This window comes from Festucalex cinctus, chromosome 21, assembly GCF_051991245.1.
Source record: "Festucalex cinctus isolate MCC-2025b chromosome 21, RoL_Fcin_1.0, whole genome shotgun sequence".
Taxonomy (NCBI): Eukaryota; Metazoa; Chordata; class Actinopteri; order Syngnathiformes; family Syngnathidae; genus Festucalex; species Festucalex cinctus.
Genome location: NC_135431.1, coordinates 6186887 through 6199043, shown reverse-complemented (window position 1 = coordinate 6199043; position 12157 = coordinate 6186887). Strand labels below are relative to the sequence as shown.

At 38.3% G+C, this 12157-nt stretch overlaps 1 protein-coding gene across 7 annotated transcripts in view; it reads left to right on the top strand.

Moving 5' to 3' along the window:
• The first annotated feature begins 227 nt into the window (after window positions 1-227).
• The window catches only part of LOC144010423 (kinesin-like protein KIF13B), a 40055-nt gene continuing 28125 nt past the window's right edge, over window positions 228-12157 (top strand). For 6 of the 7 annotated variants that reach the window (XM_077510749.1, XM_077510750.1, XM_077510746.1 and 3 more), the window contains exons 1-18: window positions 229-448; window positions 564-627; window positions 848-930; window positions 2360-2453; window positions 6720-6732; window positions 6834-6894; window positions 7306-7398; window positions 8114-8294; window positions 8440-8527; window positions 8644-8778; window positions 8974-9086; window positions 9191-9302; window positions 9903-10115; window positions 10307-10417; window positions 10526-10660; window positions 10741-10871; window positions 11594-11680; window positions 11820-12007. In XM_077510749.1, the coding sequence (XP_077366875.1) occupies window positions 861-930; window positions 2360-2453; window positions 6720-6732; window positions 6834-6894; window positions 7306-7398; window positions 8114-8294; window positions 8440-8527; window positions 8644-8778; window positions 8974-9086; window positions 9191-9302; window positions 9903-10115; window positions 10307-10417; window positions 10526-10660; window positions 10741-10871; window positions 11594-11680; window positions 11820-12007 (1825 nt within the window). In that variant the 5' untranslated portion in view covers window positions 229-448; window positions 564-627; window positions 848-860. Of the gene's footprint in view, window positions 449-563; window positions 628-847; window positions 931-2359; window positions 2454-6719; window positions 6733-6833; window positions 6895-7305; window positions 7399-8113; window positions 8295-8439; window positions 8528-8643; window positions 8779-8973; window positions 9087-9190; window positions 9303-9902; window positions 10116-10306; window positions 10418-10525; window positions 10661-10740; window positions 10872-11593; window positions 11681-11819; window positions 12008-12157 lie in introns of all 7 variants that reach the window. The other variant, XM_077510747.1, reaches the window with a different exon arrangement.

Here is a 12157-nt window from a genome sequence, read left to right as displayed (position 1 = left end):
TATAATTTCACCTGTCCAAAAGTGTGTGAAAGAAAGTAAAAACATCCATTATACACTTTGCTCTTCGTGTGTTCTAACTTCTACCGTGTACCATCCATTGCCTAGTGGTCATATTGATATACAAATTATAATGCAAACACGTTTTTATTTGCGTTTATACATATTATGTGTACACGGTGACGACAAGTGGCTTGTTTCTCAACGTCGTTGAGAAGGGTGAATAACAGACTTATATAGCATACGGACCGACCCAGTGGTATTGAAGTGATTCACGTGCTGCTGAACAGGTGGTTTACAGATCAGATGCCGACTGGCAACTTATTCCCTGGCTAAATCTCACCGCAGTAAATCCCTTGAGCTGCGAGGCGACATGGTTTGACGAATCTCTACGGGAACTTTCAGGAAATACAACAGGTGGACGAGCCCACACGATGCCCTGTGGACCACCGTAAGTGACTTTGTTACACCTGCAAATATTACCAAAGGTTTGCTCGAACAGCTTCGTTCAAATTTACTAGTACTACAGTATTTTAAAATAGTTTTCTTGTGTTTCTGTAAACCAGTTCACGTTAGCGTACTTGGCTAACAGAAGGAGACGTGGGTGTCGGTTGACTGCGCACTTCCAAGGTTAGTCATTCGTTGTATGCACAAAATTGAAGTGAAGCTTTTGTTTGATAAAACGTTTCTTTTTCGTGTCGTGTGTTTTATCGCTTTTGTTAATTTTTAATAGCTGAGACTGTACATGCTTGCTGGTCATACCCTTAGAAAATTCCGTTGAGCACATTGGGGTTATTAATTTGGGCTATACGGGAAGTGTCAAATTAACCATTACTATTTTGTCCCACAGGTCAGGCAGCACCATGGATGACAACAAGCTGAATGACTCCAACGTTAAGGTCGCCGTTCGTGTGCGACCAATGAGCAGGAGAGGTGAGATAAAATGTCACACAGACAGTCACCATGCATTTATGATTTTATGTGTCCCATTAGACAGACGGGCTTTTAGAATTCTCTCTAGCTCCAGTGGGCATTTTATACTATTTCCCTGTGTTCTTTTAAATTGAGAGGTTTGTTTGCTTTCTTGCTGTTTTTTTTTTTTTTTTTTTAAAAGGTGACAGTTTGAATGGAAAATAAAACAAGTGCAGAATGTGGCGGGGGAGTTACCACATCCTGTGTTTTAAAATGGTCTGTATCTTATTTAAACAGCAAGTGACAATTGTTTTTTTTTTTGGCTCTCAATTGGCACATTTTGTATATCGCTGATGGGCAGAATCCTCATACCTCCAACTGTTAAGGAGACCCCAAGATCAACAAATTAACATTATCAATGAGAGGAAAAACATTTTAAATACTTTAGATTGGTTAATAATACTAATTTAAAAAAAAAAAAAAAAGAACGAAACAAAAAAATTTGAAAAAATAAGAAATTTACCAAATTGTGACAATGAGGTTTCAGCCGGGCGCCAGCAATATGCATTGTAGGACTAAAACACATTTAAACGGATATCTTAAACGGAGAGTGAAATCAGGCCAATTCCAAATATGGATAAACATTGATTAACAGTATGTATCTGATATCTGTCAGTGCGAGTGCAGCACAAACGGACAGATCGGCTATTGCCACTTCCGAACATCCGTGCATTTCTGATATTTCCCAATGCAACGTTGCCTGTGAGTAGCGTACAAACCAGGCAAATTGTTGTCGTAGTCTTAAACGACATTTTATCACATTTTGAAATCAAAATAACGATCCAAAGTCCAATGCTCTTAAATGAGCGGAGAGCTTCCTTTCACCGAGTTGACCGCCATTTTGACTTTTGATGTAAGATTGGAATTGTCAATAATACCCAGAGGTGGGTAATAATAAGCTACATTACTCCAATATATTTGCTGAAGTAACTTTTTGGATAAATTGTACTTGTTGGAGTAATACCTGAACCTCACATGCATATATTTTCATTTTATATGCATGAAAATGTTCAATTATTTATTTATTTATTTGTGCTTTGTGTTTTATTTAAAACATATTTTGTGTTTTTCATATCCATAAAGTTGAGTTAAATAAAACCTCTGCCCAACATGCAAGTGAAGGTAGAGAGGATGGATTATTGTCTTGCGCAATCAGGATTTGTGTGTGCTTTTGAAGGCAACGCTTTACTTTAACAGAGTGTTTAGGTTGAATCCGTATGTTATACCTGAGGAATACCTGTTCTATCGTCAGAGTAGTGCTCATGACTGCTGTGGAAGTTTATGATGACCTTTGACCTTGTGCAGTGGGCAGCTGATGTTGTAAAACAGTGTTGCAGACAAAAGACAAGCATATTTTGGCACTGTTTAAAAATGTTCTAATTCCATCCAGAAAAAGACCTGACGGCAAAATGTGTGGTAGAAATGGAAGGGAACCAGACAATATTGAATCCTGCCATTGCAACTTTGAGCAAAGGAGACCCCCGGTAAGTGAAACACAGTTCATTTCAATTCATTTAATTTAGCAACCTTAATTAATACTGATGTTGTGGACAGCCACAAAAACATAGAATTTACTGCATGAATACTATATTGACATTGAGTGAATAAGGTCATAATCTTGTTACACTGCAGTTCATAAAAAAATGCTTGGGTTTTGAAATATATGTTTTAATCTAATGTATGCAGGTATTGGTTAATTGTGCCCAACTGGTGTTAATATATTGTTAATACCAAAGGAATTTCTCTTGCTCTGCTCACTGGCAGCAAAGCAGGCTGTAACCAGCCTGTCTGGTTACCAGCCAATGTTTGGTGGAGCAGACTCATATCCCTCACCTACATGTCCTTCCTTGATCATGCTTCTGTTTACAAAGGGCGTGTCGCCTACTGCCCAGTCTTGTTTGAAAAGAATAATAAAAAAAAAAAAAATGCGCTCAGGAATTAACGCAAAAAAGAAAAACCCAAACTGTTTAAAGTCCACATAATTCAAATTGTGTCTTAAAAGACCTCATTCACAATAGAATGAGACAATGAAGCTTTTGATAATGATATTAATTTGGGTGTGGCTCTTAATTATTGTCATTGTCATTGAAGTAATGTTAAATAGCTGTCCTCTTTTCTGTGGCTTTCCCTTCCCATGTGTACTTGCACACTACATTTAGTTCACCAAAATGTGCTTCATTAAAAAATAAAATAAAATCTGCATCAACAAGGGCAGTAATGATCCGTTTTGTTGTATGCAGACATCTGTGTTGCATCATCATAAGAAACATCTCTAATATTCGAATATTTAGGTTACAGTGAGCTAAAAGCAGCACAGTGGATTAATGGTTGCGCATGTCTGCCTCACTGTCAGGAGATCAAGTTCAGAATCTCTGAGGAGATCCAGTTTAGAATCTCTGTGTGGCGTTAGCATGTTCTCCCCATGAGGATCTCTAAGATTAGACTGGTTTACTTTACTCCCTCATCCTCAAAATATGCTTCCAAAGCAGGGTACACCCATACCGATAAATACATTAACTGATTTTTGCAACGTGAGACACCACACAAAAAAGGAAGATATACTGTAGTAGAATTATGAAACAGAAAATCCGCTTTTAGCTTATTTGGAAATAACATTTTCGTTCTTAAATATGGTGATTTTTGTTTTTTTTTATCGAAAATAGCTCTAAGGTGACACGTTATGACTTCATATTTGCTATTTGGGACCTTGCAAAAAAACCAAACAAACATGCTACTAAATAAAAAAAATAAAAAAACCTTTTCCCCCTATGAACATAATCTGCTTTATTTTTAAACAAAATATTGAATATTTGGTGCATTAAGAAATGTGTAAACTCTTAAGTATAAATAAATAAAATGTTAACATTCTTCTTTTGCTTGAACTCTTCCTAGCAAGTCACAGTGCCCTATCACTGGTGTTTTACAACAGACCCGTGGGCTACTCATGATGTCCTTAGGGCTAACTATTACAGACTGGCACCTCCACGTGTACAGATGTTGTTCTTTTAAGGATAATGGAAAGGCACTCGTGTAACTGTAACTGTATCTCTCATCTATCCTCCCTCTGTCACGCATTCTTCCTCAGTCTCGTCAGTCCTCCTCCGTGCTCGTGAAGGAGAAAAAAAATAGTAACTTGCATCCAATTAGCCCAGAGCCAGCTGAGATAGGCGCCAGCAGCCCCCGCGACCCTTGTGAGGAATAAGCGGTCAAGAAAATGGATGGATGGATACATCCAATTAACTTCAAAGAAGTGGTTTACTCAACTGAAAGCAGCCAATCATATTATACGCTGAATAGAAGACCCTCAAAATTTTTAAGAGCTAATTCGATAGCCAGAACACTATATTTTTTTCTGACAAGCGTTTCCATCAGCTCGATAGCAGTCAGCCTGGCGGTGAATCAGAGTCAAGTAAATGTGCCTGTAAGGTTTTGACAGGTAGTCAGGTTACCTAGTTTGATGAAAGAAAGATCCTCCTTGTATACATAGGCAGCCATGCTATGCATTTTTGGTGCGTCAGTGTGTCCCTTCTGCCCTGACATGCTTCAGCTACGCGTTTTCCCCCTTTGGGCATGCTACGAACAGGTTTTACCAGCTCTCTTTAATGCAGGGACAGACTTCCACAGAGGGTCATACAGAAACAGAAGCACAAGATTTTAACCAAAACACTGAATGGATTTCAATAAGCGGTACAGAAAATGGATGGATGGATGAATGGATTTCCTAATTTGTCATTATCAGCTACATGTGTGTCAGTCAGATGCTTTGGTTGTAACGCAAGTCACTGACTAGCCACTTTTCCAAGGTTTGTGCTTTGTCAGCTTGCTCCCTGACAGCTTGAGCTGAATTGCTGTGTGAGCCTCGGGGGATGTTAATATGTTACAGCATCCTAGGTACCCGCAGCTAGCCACTAATATAGCAGGTTCCATCAGACCCTTTAGACGGGAAAGATTAATGAAGCCTTGTTACTGCTTTCATAACTTGAGAGGCCACCTACAGCAGGGATGTGCAACCTGTGGCTCTGGAACCACATCCGACTCTTTAGCCCCTCGATTATGGCTCCCTGTGGATCTCTTAAGAGAAAAAAAAAAGTAGAAATTAATATTTTTGTACTTATTCATTTGTATTTTTTAGACAAAATATTCTTCAAATTAATTGACTTAGATTTAAAAAAAAAAAAAAAGAATAATTTAATATTCCTAAAAATGTCAGTCCAAATTTTTAAGTTGTCAAGAAAAAAAAAAAACATAAAAAGACCTGTAAATGTCCAAAAACTAATAATAAAATGTCCAAAATGGAAGAGAAAAGGCAGACATTTACCATAAAATGTCCATAAAATTGCCTAAAATGTCAGAAAATTGAATTTTAAAAAAGGCAGAAAAGAAAATCTTTAAAAAAAAAACAGCCTAAAATGCCCAAAAACAAGAGTCAGAAAATTCCCAAAAAATATTTTTTTTGAATTGCCAAAAAAGTCAGAAAATTATTTTTAAAAAAAGAAAAGAAAAAAGGCAGAAAACATTCAAAAAGTAACTCTAAAATGAAATGTCCAAAAACAAAAGAAAGTCAGAAAATTCCCATAAAATATTTTTTTGAATTGCCAAAAAGTCAGAAAATTATTATTAAAAAAAAATGCAGATAATATTAAAAAAGTAGCTATAAAATGAAATGTCCAAAAACAAAACATGTACATGAGACTAACCCTAACACACTGTTCCCTTCATCACAATCTTCAAATGTTTTGCGGCTCCAGACATATTTTTTGTTATTTATTTGGCCTAAAATGGCTCTTTTGACAGGAAAGGTTGCTGACCACTGACCTACAGTAATGGCAGTGACCGGGTGGGCATTTGCATTCTTTAACAGATTCTTTTTTTTTTTGCTGGATGTGCTAGAAGCTGCCCTTGAAGTTAGGATGTAATGTCATCCTTTGAGAATAAGTGTCCTGTAAATAGAACTGTAATTGTTGTCTCTTATCGCTGTTTGCGTTTGATGATAACTCTTGTTTGAAGGACTTTTAAAAATCTGTTGATTTTATCACAGTTCTATCATATCCCAACTTAGAAGCTGCTGTGCATCTTAAGTATGTTGTTATCATACAGACTGGCCCTGTAACGTCCTGTTAGTGTAACGTGGCTTATCCGAGTTGGGCATAATGTAGCACTGGCCTACACTTGGTTTAGTCACCCTTACCTTCCTCCTCCCTCCCCTTTTGTGACTCCTTGGAGCTGGGATTCGCTGCCAGTTATCTTAGGAATGTCCTTGCCAGCCCAGAGAGTACAGGGCTTAATGTTGCTCTTTCATGGGCCAGAAAATCTCACACAGGGAGGGCCTTGTTTCAGTCAATGCGTGGTCATGACTACTTCAGAAGTCTTTTTTTTTTTTTTTTTTTTTTCCAAAACCTCTAAATTGATATGTCTGCTTGCTTAAGGACCATGCTTCTTTTTTTTTTCTGTAGTGCACTCAAAACGTGTCTAATGTGGACCACCCACCGCCCAATTTATCAGGTGCTCTTGCACATTCCAATAGAATCAAAATTGGAACTCTGTGTGCTTCGTGTTTTAAATAATTACGTTTGAATTGTGATGGCAGTCGCTGTTATACTGCAATAGCTTTTGAAAAGACGGTGTAATTACATTTCTTTTTCGTAACCTATGCACTGTATGTGTATTGAACTTAGATCTAAATTTAGTGAATTTAAACTTGAGTTCTAATCTTTTACCCCCCCCCCCCCCGCCCCCCTCCTTTTCCTCAGAAATCAACCAAAGGTTAGTATTAAATAAAAATATGTCACATCTCCTTCTGTTATCAATGCACTAAGTACTTCTGGAAATGTTAATCCTTTCCATGATGTCTTCTTTTGCTTCAGGTTTTTGCCTATGATCACTGTTTCTGGTCCATGGATGAATCCCAGAAAGACAAGTTTGCAGGTTTCCTTTTTTTTTGTTATCAGACTCTGTTCTGTTTATAGCTTGTGTGCCTGATGACTCATTTCTTATACTTATCTCATCACAGAATGTTGGCTGAGCTCTGAACTATTTATGGAGTGAGGGGAAGAAATTGACTGTTTTACTGCTTTAGGATGTAGTCACGTTAACTGACAAAAAAAAAAAAAAAAGAGGAGGGAGAGGGAGAGGAAGAAAATGTACCAAGTCTATTCTCAGCCACCTTCGTATCCTCACATAACAAATAATAATTTTCTGGGTAGGGAAAAAAAATCACAATCTTTGTTGTGAGTGAACTCAACCCACTTATTGCCTTTAAAATGAACTTGAAGGTGAGGTTTGTATTATGCAGAAGACGCATTTTCGCATGTTATTTTTTCCTTTATGTCGTTACAGGTCAAGAAGTAGTATTCCAGTGCCTTGGGGAGAGTTTGCTCGACAATGCCTTTATGGGTTACAACGCTTGCATCTTTGCTTATGGGCAAACAGGTAAGTACTATAAAATCACCTCAGCAAAAATTATGATTCACTTTTGTGCTTTTGGAAGTCACAATTCTTGGTGCTCCCAGTTAGGTTAGATCACCTTCCACATTTGCCTAAGCAATCAAGTTTGTAGCCATTTTTGCATGTGCAAACATTCAGTACATCAAGCCCACACTGTGGTGCACTTATCCATACCCTAACACGTTTATGTACATCGTCACATCATAATATGACACAGCATTTCTGAAACGGTCCTGACTTTGAGGGCTATTTTGAGTCAGTCTGGAGCATTGACATTAGTCAAACATTACAAGTGGTAGTTGTCCTTGAGCACAGCAAAGATTTCAAAACACTGCTTCACTGGGCACACAGAAGCAGCAATTCTGGCTTTTAAATACATCTGAGAGTGCCTTAAAATGGCAAAATGAAATACTCTAGCTCTCCACCATAGTACTCTTTTTTTTTTTTTTCTTTTTTTTTTCTTTTCTTTTTTTTTCTTTTCTTTTTTTTTCATACTACACATGTTATATGCATGACTAGAACAGCTGTTAAACATATCTTCAGAATTTACTTCACAGACAAGTATAGTGTATACAATTGTATAGTAAATTTCACCCATGTCAAAATAAAATGGCGGAAATACAAGTACAAAACATTTCTTTGATTGATATAGTTACTTTTACTCCAGATGTGGATTGTGACACCAAGTGTGCATCTTTAGGCTCCGGGAAGTCTTACACCATGATGGGCTCAGCAGAGCAGCCTGGTCTGATCCCTCGCCTCTGCAGCTCCCTGTTCTCCAGGACCACGAAGGAGGCCCGAGAGGGCGAGAGCTTCACTGTGGAAGTCTCCTACATGGAGATTTATAATGAGAAAGTCCGAGACCTGCTTGACCCTAAAGGGTGAGGAAAACCAGTGACTTGTGTACAGTACACGTACACTAAATCGTTCCGCTCAAGGTGGAGTTTATTCTACGTATGTGATTTCTATTGTACAGTATATTTGTAAAGAGCAGCTTTTAATGAAACTGTACGTCTGCATTTGTAGAAGCCGGCAAACGCTGAGGGTAAGGGAGCACAACGTTTTGGGACCTTACGTTGATGGGCTGTCACGTCTGGCTGTGGCTTGCTACAAGGTACAGCAGCGGTTAGCGCTTATAATAGATGTTGTATAAGTAAACTTACAAATCCGCTTTCCTCTTTCTCTGACGGCATACCAAAAAGTCACGATTGTTTCTCTTGATTCCGGCAGGACATTGAGTCTCTGATGTCGGAGGGAAATAAATCTCGCACAGTGGCCTCAACAAACATGAATGAAGAGAGCAGCCGATCTCACGCCGTGTTTAACATCATCCTCACTCACACTCTAATGGACTTGCAGTCAGGGGTGAGACGCACATACACGGCAAAGCCAACAACTTAGCACTTCCTGCATTTCACTTTGCCCATGAATATAGAGATGCTCATTTCTGATTATCCAGTATTGTACATAAACGTGATTTTATTTTTCCAATGTTTAAATAGTATGTAATATTTTAACAGTACACTGTAATTGTTTCCTTGTGTCGTGTATTTACTTTAGACAAGTGGAGAGAAGGTAAGCAAGCTTAGTCTGGTGGACCTGGCAGGGAGTGAACGTGCAGCCAAGACCGGGGCAGCTGGTGAAAGACTGAAAGAAGGCAGCAACATCAACAAGTGAGCGAACTGAAACACTTAATCATAATGTAAATGGGATGAAATGAAGTTTTTTACTAAGGTAAAATTGTTCACTTTTCTCCCCTCTTTCTGCCTGCCCGTAGATCTCTCAGCACGTTGGGTTTGGTTATCTCAGCCTTGGCGGATCAGGGTGCAGGGAAGAACAGGAGCAAGTTTGTTCCCTACAGGGACTCGGTGCTCACCTGGCTGCTCAAGGTATCAAGAATAAAACGGCAAAACAACTGATTTTAAATGTCTGCTTGTTTAAATTTTTTTTCTTCTCTGTTTGAAAAATAGTTTTGTGAAGTTTAACTCATTCACTCCCAGCCATTTATTTATTTATTTATTTTTACTAGATTTTGACTTTTGCAAGGCCCACAGAATATTGTGTCCCATTGCTATAAAAATATGGAAATATGGAATCTACCAAAAGAAAGATTAGTCTCTTCTTTCATCAGGAAAAAAAAAGTATATTTCTATCTGTTTCCGTTTTGCAGCAATTAGCATTAGAATATAGGTACGTTTCTTCAATATTCACATTCCTGGTGAAAACACTGACAAAAAGGTTGTTGCAACATGCCCATGGCTGATCTCTTATACTCTGCTGACACCATGCCAAAGCCTTCTGTATGCTCTTGCATAAAAACAAAAAAACAAACAAACAAACAAAAAAAAACATCTAAACACATTTTTGGGAGGGAAGGACAAAATATTTAAAAACGTTTTTACACGTTTTTGGGATTGAATGAGTTAAGATCATATTTGATTCCTAATTGTTGCAACGTGATGTTGATGATGTGATGTCTGTAACTGCAGGACAGTTTGGGGGGCAACAGCCGCACAGCCATGGTGGCCACCATCAGCCCAGCAGCTGACAATTATGACGAGACTCTGTCCACCCTGCGTTACGCCGACCGGGCCAAAAGCATCGTGAACCACGCTGTGGTCAACGAAGACCCCAATGCCAGAATTATCAGGGAGTTGCGAGAGGAAGTGGAGAAACTGAAGGAGCAGCTCACAGAGGCTGAGGTTTTTATATGCTGTTTGATTTATTGAAGTGAAAGGGAAGCCTTTTGCAACTAAAATGTGATTGACACAGCATATAGACATAATGAAAAAAATTATGGCAACCTTCTATTGGACAAAAACTAAAAATTTCCCCTTGACGTATTATAATCAGCAAAGTAAATTCAAATGAAATCAAATAAGGTTTCTTTCAGTCCATGAAGGCCCCTGAGCTCAAGGAGCGGCTGGAGGAGTCAGAGAAACTAATCCAAGAGATGACCGTGACTTGGGAGGAGAAACTCAGGAAAACGGAGTCTATCGCACAAGTAACAAACCCTCACACACTACGTAGTTGCACAGCAAATTATTTCTAATTTCAGTCAGCTAAATAAAGTTTGATCTGGTAATAATACATAAATATTTTCACTTTATAGGAGCGTCAGAGGCAGCTGGAGAGTTTGGGTATTTCCCTGCAGTCGTCTGGCATCCGAGTAGTGGATGATAAGTGCTTCCTGGTCAATTTGAATGCTGACCCTGCCCTCAATGAGCTGCTCGTCTACTACTTAAAGGTACAACATATCATATTTATTGTTGGACTGAATTGCTGATATTATCTATCTTTTTTTTTTTTTTTTAACAACATATGTAGGAGCACACGCGTGTGGGCTCATCCAAATCACAAGACATCCAGCTGTGTGGGATGGCCATCCAAGCTGAGCACTGCATCATTGATGTCACACAAAACGACGGTGTGGTGCTCACACCTCATCGCAATGCTCGGTGTGTATTCAGTAACGTCTTCTTTTGGAGTATTATTTGTCTACGTTCTATTTAATTGATGTTATCATTCTCTCGTCGACCTGTAAAAATATAATTAAAAGCTAATGTTTTTTTTATTTGATTCAACCTTATAATTTTATAATAATTTTTTTCTTGCTATTTTTTTTTATTGTTGTTTAAAGGGGACTTGTGTTCTAAGAGGTTGGACGGTGGGGTAAAATTACACAACCAAGTAAATATTTTGTGAGCTGCCTATTGCCAAAAATGTGTTTGTGAACAAGCCACGATGAAATTTGCCAGCACATAACATCACAAGTATATTTTTGTTTTGTTTTGTCTCTGCTCCATGCGTCACATATGGTACATAAATCCGAAAACTAAATTGAGGAGCGTATTTTTATTTTTTTTTCATGGGCCGGTCGGGAAATTTCCGATGGCCAAGTCCGCTCCTGAATCCAGTACAGAAAAATCACATGACATTCATCAGTGAATACAGCAAGACAGATTAATTAAAAAATAATTTTCATATATTTTCTGAACATGTTCATCCTTGAGATTATGAGTGGACGAAATTAACAAGCCCCTACATCGACTCCTGCAGCTTCAATATTCTGCTTGTTGCTAATTACTGACTTTTTGACCGCTGCTCTGTTACCTACAATGCATTTGCAATATTTGACATTATTAAAACATGTTGGCTGTTAATATTCTTTCCCATGAAGGACGTGGGTGAATGGCACTGTGGTCACCAGTCCAGTGCACCTTCATCATGGTGATCGGATCTTATGGGGAAACAATCATTTCTTCAGGTTTGTGTGATTTTTTAATTTAGTGCGTATATCATTTTTTAAACTCATCTTTAAAGCCTGCCATTTATGCTTTACCTTGCGTTCTCTTTTTTTTTTTTTTTTTTTTTACCTGCTCACATCCATTTTGTGACTTGAACAGGATCAACCTGCCCAAGCATTTGGTCCATGCAAGGGGTGAGGAGGAGGAGGAGGGCAGAGCTAAAATGAAGACTAGCTTGAGTACGGAGCAGTTGGAGGTGGACATTGATGCATCCAGTGACGTTTCGAGTGACGTTGGCTTTGAGTTTGCTCAGGCTGAAGTCATGATGAAAGGGATGGCCAACAACGGTGAGTGATATCACTGGGCTTGTTTTGTAATTCGGTTCATCAATAATGTTGAAAGTATTTAACTCATTTGCTCCCAATAACGAGTAAATATGTTTTTTTTTTAATGTTGTAAGTGTCCCAAAGACGTATTTATACGTTTGTTTTTGTTTT